Source organism: Raphanus sativus, chromosome 8 (genome assembly GCF_000801105.2).
Source record: "Raphanus sativus cultivar WK10039 chromosome 8, ASM80110v3, whole genome shotgun sequence".
Classification (NCBI taxonomy): Eukaryota; Viridiplantae; Streptophyta; class Magnoliopsida; order Brassicales; family Brassicaceae; genus Raphanus; species Raphanus sativus.
This window is the reverse complement of record NC_079518.1, coordinates 3,244,112-3,262,100: the sequence shown is the minus strand read 5'-3', so window position 1 is coordinate 3,262,100 and position 17,989 is coordinate 3,244,112. Positions and strand designations below refer to the sequence as shown.

At 31.3% G+C, this 17,989-nt stretch overlaps 4 protein-coding genes and 1 pseudogene across 4 annotated transcripts; 2 read left to right on the top strand and 3 right to left on the bottom strand.

Moving 5' to 3' along the window:
• Positions 1 to 137: 137 nt before the first annotated feature.
• LOC108818914 (nudix hydrolase 4) lies at positions 138 to 1,571 on the bottom strand. The gene is made up of 2 exons (XM_018591870.2): positions 1,195 to 1,571; positions 138 to 812 (listed from the first exon to the last, which is right to left on the bottom strand). Exons 1-2 carry the CDS (start codon positions 1,380 to 1,382, stop codon positions 380 to 382), a joined length of 621 nt encoding a protein of 206 aa, XP_018447372.1. The 5' UTR covers positions 1,383 to 1,571; the 3' UTR covers positions 138 to 379.
• Positions 1,572 to 8,584: 7,013 nt separating this feature from the next.
• LOC108821121 (uncharacterized) lies at positions 8,585 to 9,464 on the bottom strand. Its single transcript, XM_018594169.2, has one exon. The coding sequence runs from the start codon at positions 9,215 to 9,217 to the stop codon at positions 8,723 to 8,725; it is 495 nt and encodes a 164-aa protein (XP_018449671.1). The 5' UTR covers positions 9,218 to 9,464; the 3' UTR covers positions 8,585 to 8,722.
• A 1,865-nt stretch (positions 9,465 to 11,329) lies between these two features.
• Positions 11,330 to 12,666, bottom strand: LOC108821025 (non-specific lipid transfer protein GPI-anchored 3). The gene is made up of 3 exons (XM_018594071.2): positions 12,228 to 12,666; positions 12,078 to 12,137; positions 11,330 to 11,602 (listed from the first exon to the last, which is right to left on the bottom strand). Exons 1-3 carry the CDS (start codon positions 12,583 to 12,585, stop codon positions 11,478 to 11,480), a joined length of 543 nt encoding a protein of 180 aa, XP_018449573.1. The 5' UTR covers positions 12,586 to 12,666; the 3' UTR covers positions 11,330 to 11,477.
• A 2,247-nt stretch (positions 12,667 to 14,913) lies between these two features.
• Positions 14,914 to 15,651, top strand: LOC108821893 (probable calcium-binding protein CML27). The gene has a single exon (XM_018594883.2). It carries the CDS (start codon positions 14,989 to 14,991, stop codon positions 15,517 to 15,519), a length of 531 nt encoding a protein of 176 aa, XP_018450385.1. The 5' UTR covers positions 14,914 to 14,988; the 3' UTR covers positions 15,520 to 15,651.
• Positions 15,652 to 16,093: 442 nt separating this feature from the next.
• Positions 16,094 to 17,541, top strand: LOC130494337 (ras-related protein RABA6b-like; annotated as a pseudogene).
• Positions 17,542 to 17,989: the final 448 nt, after the last annotated feature.

Below are 17,989 nucleotides of genomic sequence, written 5' to 3'. Positions count from 1 at the left end.
CCCAATAGTATCTATATGGGCCTGTGTTTTAGTTATAGAGCCCAAATCATGTGATTTGAGTTTTTTTTAAAGCCGGTTATCTATACTATTACAAACTACAGCTGATGATTTTAATTATCTTATGAAAATTCATGTGATTGAGTTAGTAAACGTTTTATTTAAGGTCTAGTAATTTATTCACAATCAAAGAATGAATGAATCATCAAAATACACAAAAGAAGTTAATAAAATTAGGAAAGACTAATAATAAGTTGACTTCTCAATCTTCAAACTATCAAAACTTTTCCACATCTCTAGATAAAAGAGACGTTGTGACCAAAACAAATGATCACTGTGGACGTGTTTCTAAAGTCTAAAGCTCTGTTCTGTCCCACCAACTCTAAACTTCGATCCCGACCTCCTTAATGTGACACTTGAGGTCAACGAATGCTTCAAGAGCTTCTCTCATCCACCAATTCTGACATACCTCTCTTGCTTCATCCAAACCCACCCATTTGCGTTGTCTCATCTCAGCTTCGGGCCATCGCTCGAACTCTTGGTCAACGAGCAGAGCAAACATGTATCCGTGGTGAATGATGTTATGTCTTTTGCTTTTGTATTGCCATCTCCCTAGCTTCTCCTCTAGCTCTCCCGTTACGCCAGCTTCTTCGATCGTCTCTCTCAAAGCCGCTTCCTCCATTGACTCATCAATCTCCCAACCTCCTTTTGGGAATAACATTCCTTTCCCCTTTTGAGCGCTGATGAGAAGAACTTCGATTTCTTTGGATTCTGTTCCGTTGACTTGTTGTGTTTTGTATCGGTACGGTACACATCTGCAGATATTAAAAAGAAAATAAAGCTTTTTCAGGATATTTTCTTTAACAATTTATGACAAAAAAAACTTTTAATTAATTATTTAAAAAATTCCAGAATAATGTTCCAACAATTCTTCTTTTTTTGCAGCCAGACAATATCAGATAGCTATAAAGCTTTTTCAGGATATTTTCTTTAAGAATTTATGACAAAAAAAACTTTTAATTATTTACTTAAAAAATTCCACAATATGTTCCAACAATTCTTTTTTTTTTGCAACCAGACAATATCAAGATAGCTATAAGCCTATACATCATACGGAAATAATTTAATATTTTGAGTCATTTTTAAATAAATAAATTAAAACATAGATTAGCGATGGTTCGTGGGAAAAAAACGTACCCGACGACTTGACGGTAGCCAGAGTTATCGTAACGCTGCAAGTCTCTGCCGGTGCGAGAGACCAAAGAGACAACCTTCTCGATCTGCGCCGGGACAACCTTGGACGGTATGGTGTCGAAGATCGGAGACAGATACGAGGCGACGTTTGAGAAGTTTGAGATGATAAGAGACACAGAGAAGCCTGTCATTTTTTTAATCCCTCTTCTTCTTTTTTTGTTTTACAGTTTTAACGAATTATGAGCACGAGAGAGAGATGAATCAAAAGGTTCTGTTCTTGAATTCTAGAGAATTGATTTATGGAAGTTTGAGAGAGGAGAATGGATAAGCAACAAGGAAGGATGAGAGAAGGGTGTGATTTTTTTTGTTGAGATTGTTAGGTTTTAGGACTGTCTTTATATGGAAAATTACAGGATATTGTTTATAACTCCCACGCGCTTCTCGATGTGACGACGTTTCCTTCAACTACTTTTTCTATTTATTAATATCAACTTGCTACATTTGCAATTTATATCACCAGAATGTAGCCTTTACTGTTTCGTTTATGTGTGTTTGAGTTTTGTTTTTGTTAGTGAGACAACTCTCTGCCAAATGGATTCAGATTGCTAACCATGTTTAGCATTCTATAACATAAACCTCCTTTGTTGGTTACAAACTTACAACAAATCATGAGGTGACTCAGAGACTCAGACTAATTGATGTAAATAAATATTTTAAAATTAAATAAATTGATACAAAAGTCTAAAGAAGGTACCATTATAATGTCAACGTTAAATGCCCATTGTATGTATTCTCTTAATCAAAATTTATCACATTTATTTCGTTGAACTTCTAGATTTTTTTCGTGATAGAAAAATCAAACTTAGAAACCTAGATATCCAACAATTAAAGAAAAAGTCAACTCGTTAACGACCAAAAAAACCTCGGCACAGACACGGAGGAGGAAAAATGGAAGAGGGTACGAGACACGCGCTGCATTGGCGCATGGGGAAGCTATGCAAGTGGATGACTCATTTTTGTCTGTTTATGCCTTTTTGGCTTTACCACAAAATAAAATAGTAAAAGAGTGTGCTCATCCACAAACTCGTCCCTACGTAAACACGCTATTAGGCCATGGATGCCTTAATCTATCTTATTAAAACAGAAACATTCCGTCGGACCTAACATTTATTTTGTAAATTTTTAAATTAAATACACCTTTATACTTTATAGTTAAACATACATTAAGTCACTAATGTTCATTTCTTTATATTACTATCCATGTTTCCAAACAATATACTTATTTCTTTATACTACTATCAATGTTTCCAAACAATATATTTTTTATGCTACTATCAATGTTTCCAAATAATACAATAATTAATCTTAGTTATTTTATATCTATCATTTTCTCTTAAAAATTTTGTAGAAACGTCATAATTTCATAAATTGCAAAATAGTGAACTTTAAAATTTCGATTATAAGATTACAAATTATGAAACTATTACAATTTAAATCCAATTAGATTACATATCGGTCATCCATCAGTTCAATCGGTTAGTTTCAGGTTTTAGTGATTTTTTAATATGAATATTTTAAAAACATAAATTGAATTGTCAGATCTCCGGATTAACCGGTATAATCACAATCGAATTGAATTTAAAAATACTGATTTAAATACAAAAATATTTTAAATACACACTCTTTAAAAATAACCAAAATATTTGTTAAATTATTAGTGAAATTTTTCATCGTCAAATATCCCGCGCTTCAAAAGCGCGGGTCAAAATCTAGTTTACTTTATTTCTCTTACATTATGGAACATTTACCTATCTATTTAATATGACTCGCATTTTATTTCTCTTAGTCTCATGTCTTCTAGAAGCCTAACATGGATACAACCAATAATCCTATAAATGGGCCTTGGCCCAGTATAGCTTCTCGCTCTTAGTGATAAATTTAAAGTGGAACGGCCCCGTCGGTCGAACCGGTCTTGACTCGTTAAAGAAGTCAAGTCCAATTTAATTTAAAACCTGGATATTTAAAAATAAATTGGTAAAATCGATAATCCAGGTCAACTTCAAAATCTGGTTCTAAAAAATTAACAGATAACTAATGAGTTTTCAACTATTATTAATTTTTTATTTTATAATCAATGTTTAACTATCATTATTTAATTGGTTGTCTATTTGTTCTCAAAAAAATTTAAAAGTATATTTTTGATTTTTATATACTATTTTTATTTTGTCCCCTTCATAAAATTTTAGTTGTAAACAAAATTAAATACGATAACTTAAACGATTAATTATTTAGTTCTATCAATTTCAATTTACATAGTATTCACTTATTTGATGTATATATAGTTATATTTATATTTATTATTTACTTTTCTAGTTAATAAAAAAAAATATAACATATTATATGTAAAACTACATTTTAGGCTCATATAGCATAAATACATGATTATATATTGATTTAAAAAAAATATAAAATCCGGTTCAACTAGTCAACCAATAGTTATAATAAATCGATATTCAATCCAGTTTTTAAAACATTATTTTAGAGTCTTGCAATTGGTATTGGTATATTGAGATTATATGTTCAATGCGAATTTTGATTTGGTTTTTCAGCTTTCTGATAAAGAATAATAGACACGAAATATTAAATTATATTATTGTATTATAGTCTCAATTATGGCTCGTAGTTTACATATTTTTGAAGGACTACTTAATTTGTTTTTCTTTATTGAATTAGGGATTTGAGAAAATATTTGAGGGTTTTAGATCCGGTTGGATTTGATGGGTTTTTAAGATTTTGATGGGGAATTTGGTGGAATTCAAAAAAAAAAAACAATGTGGAAAAATCTTCTTTTTCTTAATATTCAAAACACCATTCAAATCGAATAGCTTAACATCTGATCCTTTCAATTACTTCAACTAACGTGAGCAACTGGTTAGTTCTCATTAACAAAGAATCAATTTTCTGGAGACCACCATATACAACTAGTGAACCAGACTTCCTGACTTGGCAATTTGCCAATCTGTACATTCATCGAACACGCAAATCTAATAACTACGTAAACCTAATACTTGAGAAGCAAGCATGTAATACATTTAGCAAACCTGTCACCAAAATCGAATATGAGAAGATTTGATTAAAAAAACTGAAATTCTTCCAAATACATATTTCAATAAACCCCCTAAGTTTCTTAGCTAGTTTCGGTAAATTCCACTATAAACTGAATTGATCAACATCCCCTAGACTATATTTGCGATGTGATTTTGCCAAATGTCCTCTTCAGAATCAGTTTCGCAAAAAAATATGACATGTCTACTAAATTTGATGACATGGCATATGAAAAATATGACATGGACAACTATATTTAATGTAAATTTATATTTTTGGTAAAGTTTTTAGAATATAGTAATAACACATATATTACATTTATGTTAATTTATATTTTTGGTAAACTTTTTAGAATATGGTAATAATTCATAGATCCTCCTTAAAATAAAATATTCAAATATGAACATTACTAATTTCGAAATCTTATTTAATTATATTTTCATACCTATACAATTTTATTACTTTAAATTTTCGAAATTTTATAGAATTTTTAAAAATTTATAAAAAAATAAAACTAAAATCATTAATTTCTTATATTTTTACAAATTTTATAAATATTGTTTAGCTATACTTTTTCAAAATTATCAGTATTATATCATTTTTATTAATTATGTAGTAATAACTCATATATTACATTTATGTTGATTTATATTTTGGTAAAAAAATTAGAATATGGTAATAACTCAAATATCTTCATTAAAATAAAAATATTCAAATATGAACATTGCTAATTTCGAAATATTATTTAATTATATTTTTTATAACTATACAAATTTTATTACTTTAAATTTTTGAAATTTTATACAATTTTTTAAAAAATTATAAAAAAGTAAACGTAAAATAATTAATTTCTTATATATTTACAAATTTTATAAATATTGTTTAGCTATAATTTTTCAAAATCATCAGTTTTATATCAATTTTTATTAATTATATATAAGTTGATCTCTATAATATTATTTGAAAAGTCAGTTTCCTACGTATCGCGCTCACGTTAACTCTCACGGTGGTTGATTATGATGATACCATTAACGAATCAAATATATCTAATTATCATTATTAAACATTTATTTTTTTTCTTTTCTATTTAGGTTTTCTTTTTTTTCTTCAAATAACCTATATATAAAGAAAATATATTAATTTAAAAACGAAAATATCTTTTATATATAGTGTAATTCATAATAAGGAAATTTCACAAAATAATCTTAATTTTAAAGTAAAAAATATATAATCTTCCCTTTTCAAAATAATCTTCACAATATAATATATATTTTTAAAAGTATTAAGCATTTTATTTAAATTAATATATTTCTCATATTATTACAAAATAATTTAAATAGCATAAACTAAGATATCTTTAATAAATAAAATTTAATTTAATCTTTTTATGTTCCCTTTTATATTTTTCAAATAACATGTATGATAAAGAAAATATTTATAAACTTAAACTGAAAATAATTTTTATATATAATTTGATTTCATAAATAGGAAATTTTAGAAAATAATCTTGATATTAATATAAAGAACTAGTATTCTTTTTTCGAATGTATCAATTATATTTTCATGCAATTTCATACCTATCATCATTATATTTTTATAATTTTATTTGTGATAATTATCATATTCCAAATTACCAAGTACTATAAAATTAACATAGGCATAGGCTATTTACAAATAGTCAATTCATAAATATATATACACATCTAATATGAAAACCAAACTAATGCAATGAATACAATGAATATGATTTGGTTGAATAAGATTAGAAATAGTTATACTTGAATTTAACGGAAATATATAACACAATATACCCACAAATGAGTAACTAGACCAATCCAAATTATTTTATACAAAGTCAAACAATAAATAAAAATAATATATTATCATTTATTCTCAATATTTTACTAAATAAATATAAAATTCTCAAATTATACTACAAATATATTAACCAACTATTACAATTAAGATGTAATTTTGAACCGATCAACACTTTAGTTTACTTTTACTATTTAATTTTCAAAACAACATATATTAAATTATACATAATCCGACCAAATATATATATATATATATATATATATATATACAAATTTAAGGCAAGAATCAAACTATATAAAAATAACAAAATTAATCAAAATTTTAATCTGTATAACAAAATATCTTAGTTGAATCGTAAAAAGTAAATGTTATATAATATATCCAAATAATAACCAAACAGTCGAGATATTATATATCCAAAATTATAATCTAATTAAAATAACGCAAAGTTATTTAAAACAAATCATGCATATTGATTACAATATAAATAACAGAATAAATAAAAAATTAAAAAATATTAATAAACATCATAGTGTAAATAAAATTTTTTGTTCAAAGTGTAAATAAAATATTATAATATATTTACTATATAAATATTTATATCCGTGCATGTGCATGAGCACGGGAAAATCGCCTAATTGCTGATAACCAGTGTTTCTACCTATGTTTTATTTCGTACGATTTGATTTTTAATGCTAAACTAGACCTTGACCCGTCCGACCGGACGGGTGTTTATTTTATATTTTTAGTTTTTTTGTTTATATTAAATGATGAATTTACGATATTTTAAACATAAATTTTAGACTAAAATAAATTATGGTAGTAATAATAAAAAGTTAAAATTAAAAACTTAATTAAATATTCAGATATAAAATTTAAATTTTCTAACTAAAATAATATAAAAGCGGGTCATATTTTTTTAATTTTAAAATCCTAGCATCTCTTATAAACAAATAAAATAAATTTATAAAAATATAAAATATATAAACATATTAAGAACTATAATTTCTATTAAAATAAATTTATTAAAGAAAATAATCTTGCGCTGTTGTTATTTATTTATAGATTCGACCCGTAACTGTATAAATATTTTGTTCACTTTAATTCTTCTGTGTACTAATGATATAATATATATATACATTAAACTCTATAACATTATTGTTAATATTACATTTTTAAAAATATTTTTTTTATTTATTATGTTAAATAATTATATTTTATGATTTTAATTGTCTATTATATCACAGTATATCATATAAACAAATCCAATATTTATAACTAATTGAACTTATATTTTGAAACCATTATACTAATAATATATGAATAAATTAATATTTAATAAGTTAAGACAAAATATATAGAGAAATCGATTTTGGTTAATATATGATTAAGGAAATTTATTATTTAAATTAGAAAAAATATTAAATGTTTAAATCTATTATTTAAATTCAAATTAGGAAAATACATTTATTAATCAGAAAAGACAACAATAATTAAGGAATCTAAATCAGAAAAGACAACAATAATTTTGGAAAACACATTAAATAAACTGAAAAAGACAAGCATTAAAATAGGAAACTTAGTTAATTCTCAGTGGCATGCCATTGTAAATAAAACTGAAAATTAAGGAGTATTTTTTATTGGGTACTTCTCTTTTAATAAGATAGAAGCTAGCTTGTATAATTGAATATACACGTATCCTTAGGTAGGTGTAGATTTTTGGCCTAGGACGGACAAAAAATGCCCAGGTCCTTTCTAAAATTCCTCTTTTAATTACTCCCTCTGTTCCAAAATAAGTGAGTTTTGAGGTTTTTGCACGTTGGTTAAGAAATTACAAATTTTTATTCTATTTTTCTCGTTTACCTAAAAATAATAATGATTAAAATAATTTCAACCAATAAACAATTATACTACAGAATATAAATAATTAAAAATATTAAAATGTATTTATTTTTTACCTAGAAACTTGAAAACATCACTTAAAATGGAATAAAAAATTTTCTCTAAACTCCACTTAAAGTGGGACGGAGGGAGTATTACTTCGGCTGACGATATCTTTTATATTCAGAGTATCTAACCTATGGTTACAATAAAATCCCCAAACCTATTTAATTTGAAAACTTCATTATAAAAGCTCAATAATATACGTACCAAAGTTGAATATATACATGTATATTAAACTTCCATATATATAAGTATATACTTACCGAATACTAAAATAGCTGTACCTACAATCAGATTTACGAGAAACAGCTATAAATACGCCTTCGTTGACCATTATAGCTGTCGTATTAATAGACTATAGAGCCTAAAACAATAGAACTAAATATCCAGTCAAAATTAGTTACTTGCATGCCGAGAGTAGATTATAAAGATGCATATATATGCTCTGCTACCTCCTCAAGATGCATGCCAATGTCTAAAATTTTATATGGACAGTTAACCTTTTTTTTTTTGCTAAAATCCAATATCGTTGAACAGAACCCATATATAATTTAAAGCCTCAATTTTCTTTATAACTCGGACAAAAATTATCAGGAGAAAAAAATAAAGAACAAAGAATACTCTATGATCGATTGATTATACATAAAGGTCTGTAACGATTAATTTAGCTTTCCACGATCGTCTCCAATCCAGGCCTCCAAGATCCATATTTAGATTCGTATATTACCTTCTCTTCTAGGGTTTCTCTTATTTCCACACCACCATGATCATGATGATCATCATCCTTAACCGACGATGAGCTTCTTCTTCGGAATATTTTCTTCAAATGGTTATACCGGCTTTCATTGAGTATCTCTGTTGCTTTCTCGGAGATGAGCGCTAGTTCTTCCTGCGTTAAGACAGAGTATAACATGTCTGTAGGAAGGAGGAGGTAGAGATGTCGTCTAGGCCGCAAGAACTCGTCGGGAGATACGGCGGTGACTCGGTGGCCTATTTGGAGCAAAGTTGAGTCGGTTATAAATTGACTGGAGTTTTGAGAGACGATTTGGGAAGTCTTGATGGGTTTTGAGAAGACGTCGAGCGTCCCGGTGAAAGGAGCTAAGATCTTGACTACTCCTGATGATGAGTTTGATGGTGAGCATGAAGATGTGTTTCCCATTATGTAAACAAAGTAGCTAGAATTAACAAGAAGAGAAAGAGAAAGTTCACATAGACATAGAGAGAGAAGTTTCGTAGAAATGGGCTGGCTTTTATAATTAATGTGTATACATATAGTTGTATTAGTTTATGGATTAAGTGGTGATTAAGTATAAATTATTTCGGGTTTGCTGGTTGTGTACAACTGTGTGTATCTTCTTTGTGTCCAGTTCATAGTTGTCGTTTCTTAACTTTACTTGGGACTCTTATCTATCTGATAGATAATTTAAGTTATCAAACTACAAAAAGTAAGGCTTTTGAAGTATCAACAATATTAATTGTCATATAATCAAGTCAATCTCGATAATTAATCAGATTCAGCCCTTGTAAACACCTCTTAGTTTTCTTTTTCGTTCTACCGAACACTAAAATATAAATTAGATCTATTTGTGTCTTTTTGTTGTGAGAAAGGTCACTTAGAACTAAATGTTCTTATTCAGAAAACAGCTAGCATGAGGTAGTTTTTCTAAATGTCCTTATTCAGAAAACAGCTATCATGAGGTATTTTTTCTAGTAAACTAGCCATAAACAGTTTTTTCAGTGGTGAACAAATAAAATTGTTAGAAAAACTAATAATTTTAGCAAGTACTGGGAAGCGTAACTTTTTTCACTACTCGTCACTTAATCGAGATCGCCAGTTTATTTATTTTTAGTTTTACACGAACTGATGGTATGATATGAAAATGTAATATTAAAACAACATGAAGAAATATTAGTTGATTAATACTAGTATATAGATCAATAGAGATAAGAAAAAGCACATGGATGAAGGATGGGTTGATTGTGGAGCGATGGGCGACTGGGCTGAGCTCGAGTCACGACGCTACCTAACTCATCATTGGACATGGCTTCTCCCTCCGTTCCCTCCCCCCTCCCCCACTTTTTTACTTATATAATATTAAATTTCATTTATCGGGTTTTAGAAATTCCAAAAGCCACAAACAAAGATTACATAAGTCGGTACCATGAAACAAAGTATTACATCATATACTATACAGCTCATTAGTTGTCTGGATACATCATGCATGTATAAATGTATCTTTGTTAGTTGCCACAAATTTATATGATCACTAAACAACGTTTTATAGTATTAAAACTACAAAAGCATGTCATATGTGAATGTGATCAAGTATCTGTAGATCGATTATTCAGATGCATACAGATAAATACATGTGATTACTTATGTTTTACTTTAAATTACCAAAAAAAATTACATCGATTTATAAATAGATAGATATGTATGAATACTTTCTAATTGGTCGAAGAAAATTACATCCACATAACTTGTTAGCATTTAGCAATGGTATTCTGGCTTTATAAGATGTAAACTGTATTTTTAATAAAAATCTTAACTTATGCCTTTCACTTAACTTATGCCTTCATATGAATGGATACACACATACTTGATGTAGATGTGGCTGTCTGTTTACTTGCGTATATGTACTTGTCGCTGTCGGACATCACACACTGTTTCTCATTATGTGATTTTATTTGTAAAGTGCCCTGGACTTTGGATTCTACTTGTTCTGTTGTTTCTTGCTCTTTTTATATTATGTTTACTTCAATCTTGCAATAATTTAAACCAAATCCATTTGATGAACTGTCACAAGATTTGTTAAATCAATAATCTTTAAACAAACAGTCACAAACACTTGGATGCCACATTATTAGTTATAAATATAATTAAAGTGCAAAGGGGATCCCAAGTAGCTAGCTATTGTCAACATATTTGAAAGAGGGGATAATTTATTATCTTGACAGTAGCTAAAAAGCTATAGCTTCCAAATACGTTTGCTATTAAAATCTAACGAGGTTATATCTATTTCAAACACATTTTATACTTTAAATATATATATAAACCAGAGTTTGTAAAATTAACTGCTCGAACTATAGTAACGTCGTCATCGGTATAATAATTCGTATTGAGTTGTAGTGATGTACATGTTTGTGAATTGTATTGTATATATGACATCTCGTTTCCTGGCCCCTCACTCATTCCAATTTAGGAGACAAGTTTTAAAACAAAAACCATGGTGAGACGATTTTCAGTTTAGGCATTTAGAGATAAAAATGTTGGCAAAGAGCTGTTGGAAATTATTACTATTATTAGAAATTTCATAGTACATGTTTAATACTCATCAGTTACCGAATATAGTCTGATAATAATAGTTTCCAACATTTTAAACTTACTAAACTGAATAAAGACGTGACTTAGTAGGATATCAGAAAAAGATTGTTGCCAATGCCACGAAAGCTGAGGCCAAGCTAATTCCGGCAAAGTTGATGGCCGGAGCCGAGTCTGATGGTTTGGCCGTTGAAGAAGCTGAACCTCCGGCGGAGCCGCTTTCTGTTCATGTATTTTAAAAACAAAATAAATACTCCACAACTGCTATTTTGCCAAATAATAAGCTAAATAACAAAAGGGGACTGTATTTTTTTAGAAATATCATAGGATAGTACTAAAACACAATTAAAAGAACACACAATCTCAAAATAATATTAATTAAAATTTAATGACGTTTTTATTTTATATTTGGTTTTGAGATCATAGGTTAAGAAATTAATTGGGATATTTAAAGTAATTTAGTCATTTTGCCTTTTAATTAGTGATCTTTTGAAGATTTTATCTTTGTGTATTATTTTTGTCATAATTTTTTTTTATCTTTGTGATATCTAAGAGATTTGCCATTTAAAATAGTAACTAAACTTGTAACTTCTTTCCTGAATAGAATATTTCTAAAAACAAAACAAAAGAAAATAGTAAATGGGAAACCATGACAATATTTGAAATTCGGAACATTTGAAGGTTATGTATTACATACCAGCGGGAGATGCCGGAGGAGTTTTAGTAGTTCCCGGGGACGTCGAAGGCGTAGTAGTACCTTTACAAACACAAAATCAAACTTAAGTAAAACAATGTTTAGGCTGAAAAACAACAAACATACTAAATGGCGTCGTTGTAAGTTACTCACCGGTACTGGTTTTACATTGTGACACATCAGCGTTAGCACCACAAGCTTTGGGGAGAACAAGAGCGTTTTCTTTAGTTAAGTTAAGCGATCTAAGCATATCTACGTTGTTGAATACTGAGCAAAGACAGGTCACGTCGGTCTCGACGATCTCCTTCAACGGCATGCAACACGACGCTGGAGGCAGAGGAGCCGACGAGTGAAGATACGGCTGACACGGCATCAGTTTCTGTATACATGGCATCGAGTGAGCATCTCCTGCTCCGCCGCTTGGTGGTGTAGTTGGTGTAGTTGCCGCGTTAGACGACGAGATGGAGGAAAGTGCAAAAATGACGGCGACTGCGAACCTAACAATCTCCATTTTCAAGAAACAACGCAGTTTTTTTCTTTCTCTAACGGTTTCTTTTGTTTGGTTTTTGTGTTTTGTGGAATTAGTAAATACAATCTCCACGTTCATATATACACACAGGTTGGTTGTAATTTTATTATTTCTTAAACCTAATCGACTTAACTGCCTATTTTTCCGAGAAACGGTTACCGAATCTGTTCTTATCCGATCCTTTTGTATAGGATAGAAGACTAAGCTTTGGATTAGTGACATTATAATTTGTTAATCCAAATATCGTGACAGAGTTTTTAAGAGTTTAGGTGATTGTTAATATAAGAAAGTCGAAGTAATGACCCGTAAACTTCAACGAGAAATAGTCTAATAGACAACGATTGTTATTACATGATATATATATCAATATATGGTTTCTTGTAGTATTTTAATCATTACAGTCTCTAGTCTCTATGTATGCATAGAAATAAAAACATGTATCCAATTTTGGTCGAACCAAACCAAAAAACGTTATGAAACTGAACCGAAATAATCTCAAACCGACCGAATTAATGTGGTTTAGACAAGTCTACTTACGTGGCCGGAATTGGTTAGTGGCAACGATACAACGTGGCAATTTATGAACTGGTTGAGTGACATTACTACCTCTTTCTTTCCCACGCTGAAAAAAGCATTTCTCTAGTAGCAGCAACAAAATCAAAATTTTGTAGTTCGGAATCTTGAGTTTATGTATCTACAATTTTAACACTCTTAGAATGCAAAATCCTATATCAGTATTAATGAGCCCACCTTAGTATTGTGTCTTGTGAGTGTATATCTCTAGAGTCCAAGCCCTCTTATTTGTTTCTGATTTGATAAGCAATTCATGAAAGTACACTGTCTTCCATTCTATTAAAGTTTTAATTTAGAACACCCAAAGGATGGCCACTCGGAGTCTAGATCCTCATATGCCCAAAAAACTTGGGAAAAGTAGGCAAGCAAAAGCAAGGTCTGGCTCAGTGTAATATAGTAGGCCATGTTCGATAAACTAACAATGGGTCTGACTTTTATTGGGCCCCATAATTAACAATTTTGAATCTTCTTAAGGAGTTAATTCGATTACATTCGAAATGTATGCTGAGGCTTGCTTTGGTAAATCATACTAGCAGGCTTAGTATTGTTTATGAACCTGTTTATTAATTAGGCATATGAACGAACACAACGAATTACGTGCATCTTTCACACATCTTTCTTACATAAAGTAACAAATTATTAGCAACTAGCTAGGCTGAAACAGAAACTCTATACTTTCTGGTTTGATTAGGATAAGGGAACTGATATTTGCAAAGGGTTGACTGTGATATTTACACATAGAGTTTTGGATTACCTTTTAATTTACAAACACTTCATAGCTAAAAATAATTAATGACCCACTCGTATGACTATTACTACGCCGCGTAAGGGAGAGTGTGTACCTGACGCGTTCACCGCGTTGGATTGTGACACATTTCCCAGTCAGTTTCACGTTAACATCGGAACGGCTTCTTCGATCTTCATTTACTTAAGACAAAACAAAGGTTTCTAACCAAAAGAAACGTACCGATGAAAACTAGTACTATTTGCAATTGGATATGATATGATTTATTGAGTATTTAATCAAAAATTACAATTGAATAAGCTAATGAGTTAGAGAAAGGCTTGTCTGTTCAAGAATAATCCCTACTAATAATGGAACCCAATGATAATAATAACCTAAGGTGCTTGGTTTTTCGGGGAAAATATCCACTTAGTCAATCAAACGAATGAAAATATCTCTGCGGCACGTGAACTGACATGGTTGCGTGTTCCTTAGACCTCGTAACACGTCAAATTGAAATTAATAATCAATGTAGATATATAATACTAGTACATAGCAAAAAAGAAATAGATATCTGCTATGAGATACTATTTTATGTAGGATTTTTTTTTGTCAATATGTAGGATTTTATACAAGTATTTCGGTAGGAAAATAAAATCAGTTTTCGTTAACAAAATAAAATACTCTGTAATCGTTTGTACTCTTCTCATCCTCGTAATAAAACCCAGTTGAAGATTAGTAACTCAACTAGTCAACTGATAGCCATTCGTCTCTACTAACATATACTACAGTAACATTTTTAAAACCAACAACATATGACTACAGTTTGTAAATGTGTTAATCCAGACAACCAAATATCATGTGTAACAAAACCCGAAAACAAATTCCGCTACTATTAAATATATAAAGATTCAATTTCAAATTCGTCAGTGATAGCTACCAAAGTACTACGTGGCTAGTGGACACATGCGTCCGTAGAAGAAGTGGCAATGACATCTATAAAAAGGTCAAAACTGAGCAGCTACACATATCCACAACAAAGCCACCAAACAACTCGCTCCAAAACCTCATCGCTCTAACGACAACAAATGGCAACTGCTAATCCTGAAACCGCTAAAGCCACGCCTGCCTCCGTGGACACAGCCAATCCGGAAGATCTCAAGAAAGTTTTCGACCAGTTCGACTCCAACGGCGACGGAAAGATCTCCGCGTCCGAGCTCGGAGGCGTTTTCAAGGCCATGGGGACTTCATACACAGAGGCTGAACTCACCAGCGCGCTGGAAGATGTCGACGCCGATCGCGACGGCTTCATCGACGTGGACGAGTTCTCCACTCTCTGCCGCTCGTCTTCCACCGCGTCAGAGATCCGCGACGCCTTCGACCTCTACGACCACGACAAGAACGGACTCATCTCCGCCTCTGAGCTGCACCAGGTCCTTAACCGCCTCGGGATGTCGTGCTCCGCAGAAGAGTGCTCTCGGATGATCGGGACTGTGGATGCCGACGGCGATGGGAATGTCAATTTCGAAGAGTTTCAGAAGATGATGACGTCATCATCCTCCTCCCTCGCCTACAGCAACAACGGATCCACTGCTGCGGCAAACAGGAGTTCGACCTAAGCCTAGGGTTTTAGATTCGTTCGATCTGCTTATCTGGATTCTGTGTACACAACTGGATCATGTACTTTGGCAATAGTTTTACTTTGGTTGTACTTTTAAAAATGTAATAAAGTCTTAACTCATCTCTTTTCATATGGAGATGTTTGTGAAAACATCGAACATCGGCCTCTTAAAGCCCGTTTTAGGCCCAAACAACCAGCTTTTGCTTACTTATTTAGTTGCTCTCTACAAGTCAAAACCTAACTCTCAGTGAATTTGGTAACATGTCAAAGCCTAAACCTACTAAGAAACATGCATGATTGAGCTTTATGACTTTGACAACCTGAAACTTCACAACTCGGTGTAACATACTAATACAAGACCTGAACAATAAGTTAATGTAAATAAAAGGCACGCGATACACAAGTAGATAAACGTAGTTGACAAAAATATACTCTTAACAGAATTTTTGGATTGTATTATGTACAGTCTCTTTCACGCCTCTTTTATATCCAATTATCTTGTGTACTACTTTTTCTCAAAAAAAATTTTAGTACTCAAAATAATGTTTCTATATATATTGTCACAATCATATGACACTAGTATGTACAAATACAATTGTATATCATTTTAATAAATAGAGCCATATATACTTTTGATGGAAAGACTTTCTCGAGAGGTTATTATATACAACGAACCCTTCTCCTTCATACTTTTTTTATCATCCATCGTTGATCTTCTCCCTTTTGCTTAGATAAATCCTAATCAAGCCGGATCACCTATATAGCATGGCGGAGGAATCGTACGATAAAGAGTGTGACTACCTCTTCAAGGCGGTTCTGATAGGAGACTCAGCCGTGGGAAAATCAAACCTATTGTCTAGGTTCACGAGAGATGAGTTCCGGTTAGACTCTAAACCGACGATCGGAGTAGACTTTGCGTCGGTGGTAAGACCATCAAAGCTCAGATATGGGACACCGCCGGCCAAGAAAGGTACTAAAATTCAACCTCCGATATAAAATCTTGCTATAACAGGATTTGATGATCAAGATATAATAAAAGGTTCTGTTATTAACGTAAACGATAAATATATTCGTGTCGTGTGTTCATGTTAAATGGTAAAATATGTGAGAACAATAGAAAATAAATAGAATCATAAAACAATTATAGGATTGCGATAATGTTCGGGGAAAGAGATCACGCGCAAAAGGAAAAAAAAAAAGATGGAATTCTTGATAAGCAATCAATGTCACGCGGACCTAATCTTAGTTGTATGTCGAGACTTTTTAAAAAAGAAGAATTATATATGTCGACAACTCCTTTTCTTATTTTTAGAGTTAAGAGATAACCAGTTATTTAACAATCTACATTAAATGATAATCATTGTTTTTCTATGGGGGAAACAAGATTCAGAGCAATAACGAGTTCGTATTACCGTGGAGCTTTAGGAGCCTTATTGATCTACGACATCACAAGACGACAAACGTTCCAAAACATAAAGAAGTGGTTGTCGGAGCTCAGAGGCTTCTCCAGCCGTGATACCGTCGTTGTTCTTGTCGGTAACAAATCCGATCTCGGGCAATCTAGAGAAGTTGAAGAAGAAGAGGGCAAGAGTTTAGCTGAGCTAGAGGGTCTGTATTTCCTTGAAACATCGGCTTTACAGAACCAAAACGTCGAAGAAGCGTTTCTAAGCATGATCGAAAGGATACATGAGGTTTTGATCCAGAAGATCACTTTAGATAACAAATCAAACGGTGACGACGGTGATGGTGCTGTCGCTGTCGTACCCGCTGGTAGAGAGATAGTAAATATTGACGAAGTTACCGCCACTCGACCGTTGAGTACTTCTTTCTCCAATTGTTGTCTCAAGTAAACTATTTAGTTTTGGTCAAGAATTATTCATTAAATTTTATTTGTATGGTTGGTATAATGTAATTTTATTTTACTGTTGAAAATATGTCTTTTTTTCAATTGAAGTGTTGTAAGGTAAAAATGTCCATGATCATTATTGCTACTGGAAGATGTACACTCGTCTGATGCAAACTGGAGCTTGGATCAAGGTTTTAAAACCAACTTATAGCATTTCTTTACTTATCTCTTTCTTTTCTGTTGTAACAGAGATCAAGTAACAGTAGTCCGGGAACAAGTTGAGCTTAAAGAGTCTGCTCTTGAAGGTATAGATTCTTCTTTCTTTGGGAAATGTAATAGTTACTAATATGTATTGAAAAGTTCCCTCTTATAGAAAACTTCATCTACTCCAAACGACTCTGTTTTACTGCTCATAGTCATTTGGCGATAAGGACGTCTCCATTATAGTTTTTCTAAAGAAACATTTGGGATGGTTAGTGTTGCAACTAAACGCTATATTCGTCTCGGGAACTGTCTTCTGGCGTAGAAACCCGACTGCCAAAATATGGGCTATGGTCTATCTGGTATGCCTTCATCTCTGGGTACTATACATCTTACTCTCTCATTCAAACGCTTCTTCTTC

Coding starts and splice junctions, on each gene's coding strand:
- LOC108818914 (XM_018591870.2), bottom strand. CDS start 1,382: ATGACAGGCTTCTCTGTGTCTCTTATCATCTCAAACTTCTCAAACGTC. Junction 813..1,194: donor GGCTACCGTCAAGTCGTCGG/GTACGTTTTTTT, acceptor TAATATCTGCAG/ATGTGTACCGTACCGATACA.
- LOC108821025 (XM_018594071.2), bottom strand. CDS start 12,585: ATGGAGATTGTTAGGTTCGCAGTCGCCGTCATTTTTGCACTTTCCTCC. Junction 12,138..12,227: donor ACAATGTAAAACCAGTACCG/GTGAGTAACTTA, acceptor GTGTTTGTAAAG/GTACTACTACGCCTTCGACG. Junction 11,603..12,077: donor TCCTCCGGCATCTCCCGCTG/GTATGTAATACA, acceptor ATACATGAACAG/AAAGCGGCTCCGCCGGAGGT.
- LOC108821893 (XM_018594883.2), top strand. CDS start 14,989: ATGGCAACTGCTAATCCTGAAACCGCTAAAGCCACGCCTGCCTCCGTG.
- LOC108821121 (XM_018594169.2), bottom strand. CDS start 9,217: ATGGGAAACACATCTTCATGCTCACCATCAAACTCATCATCAGGAGTA.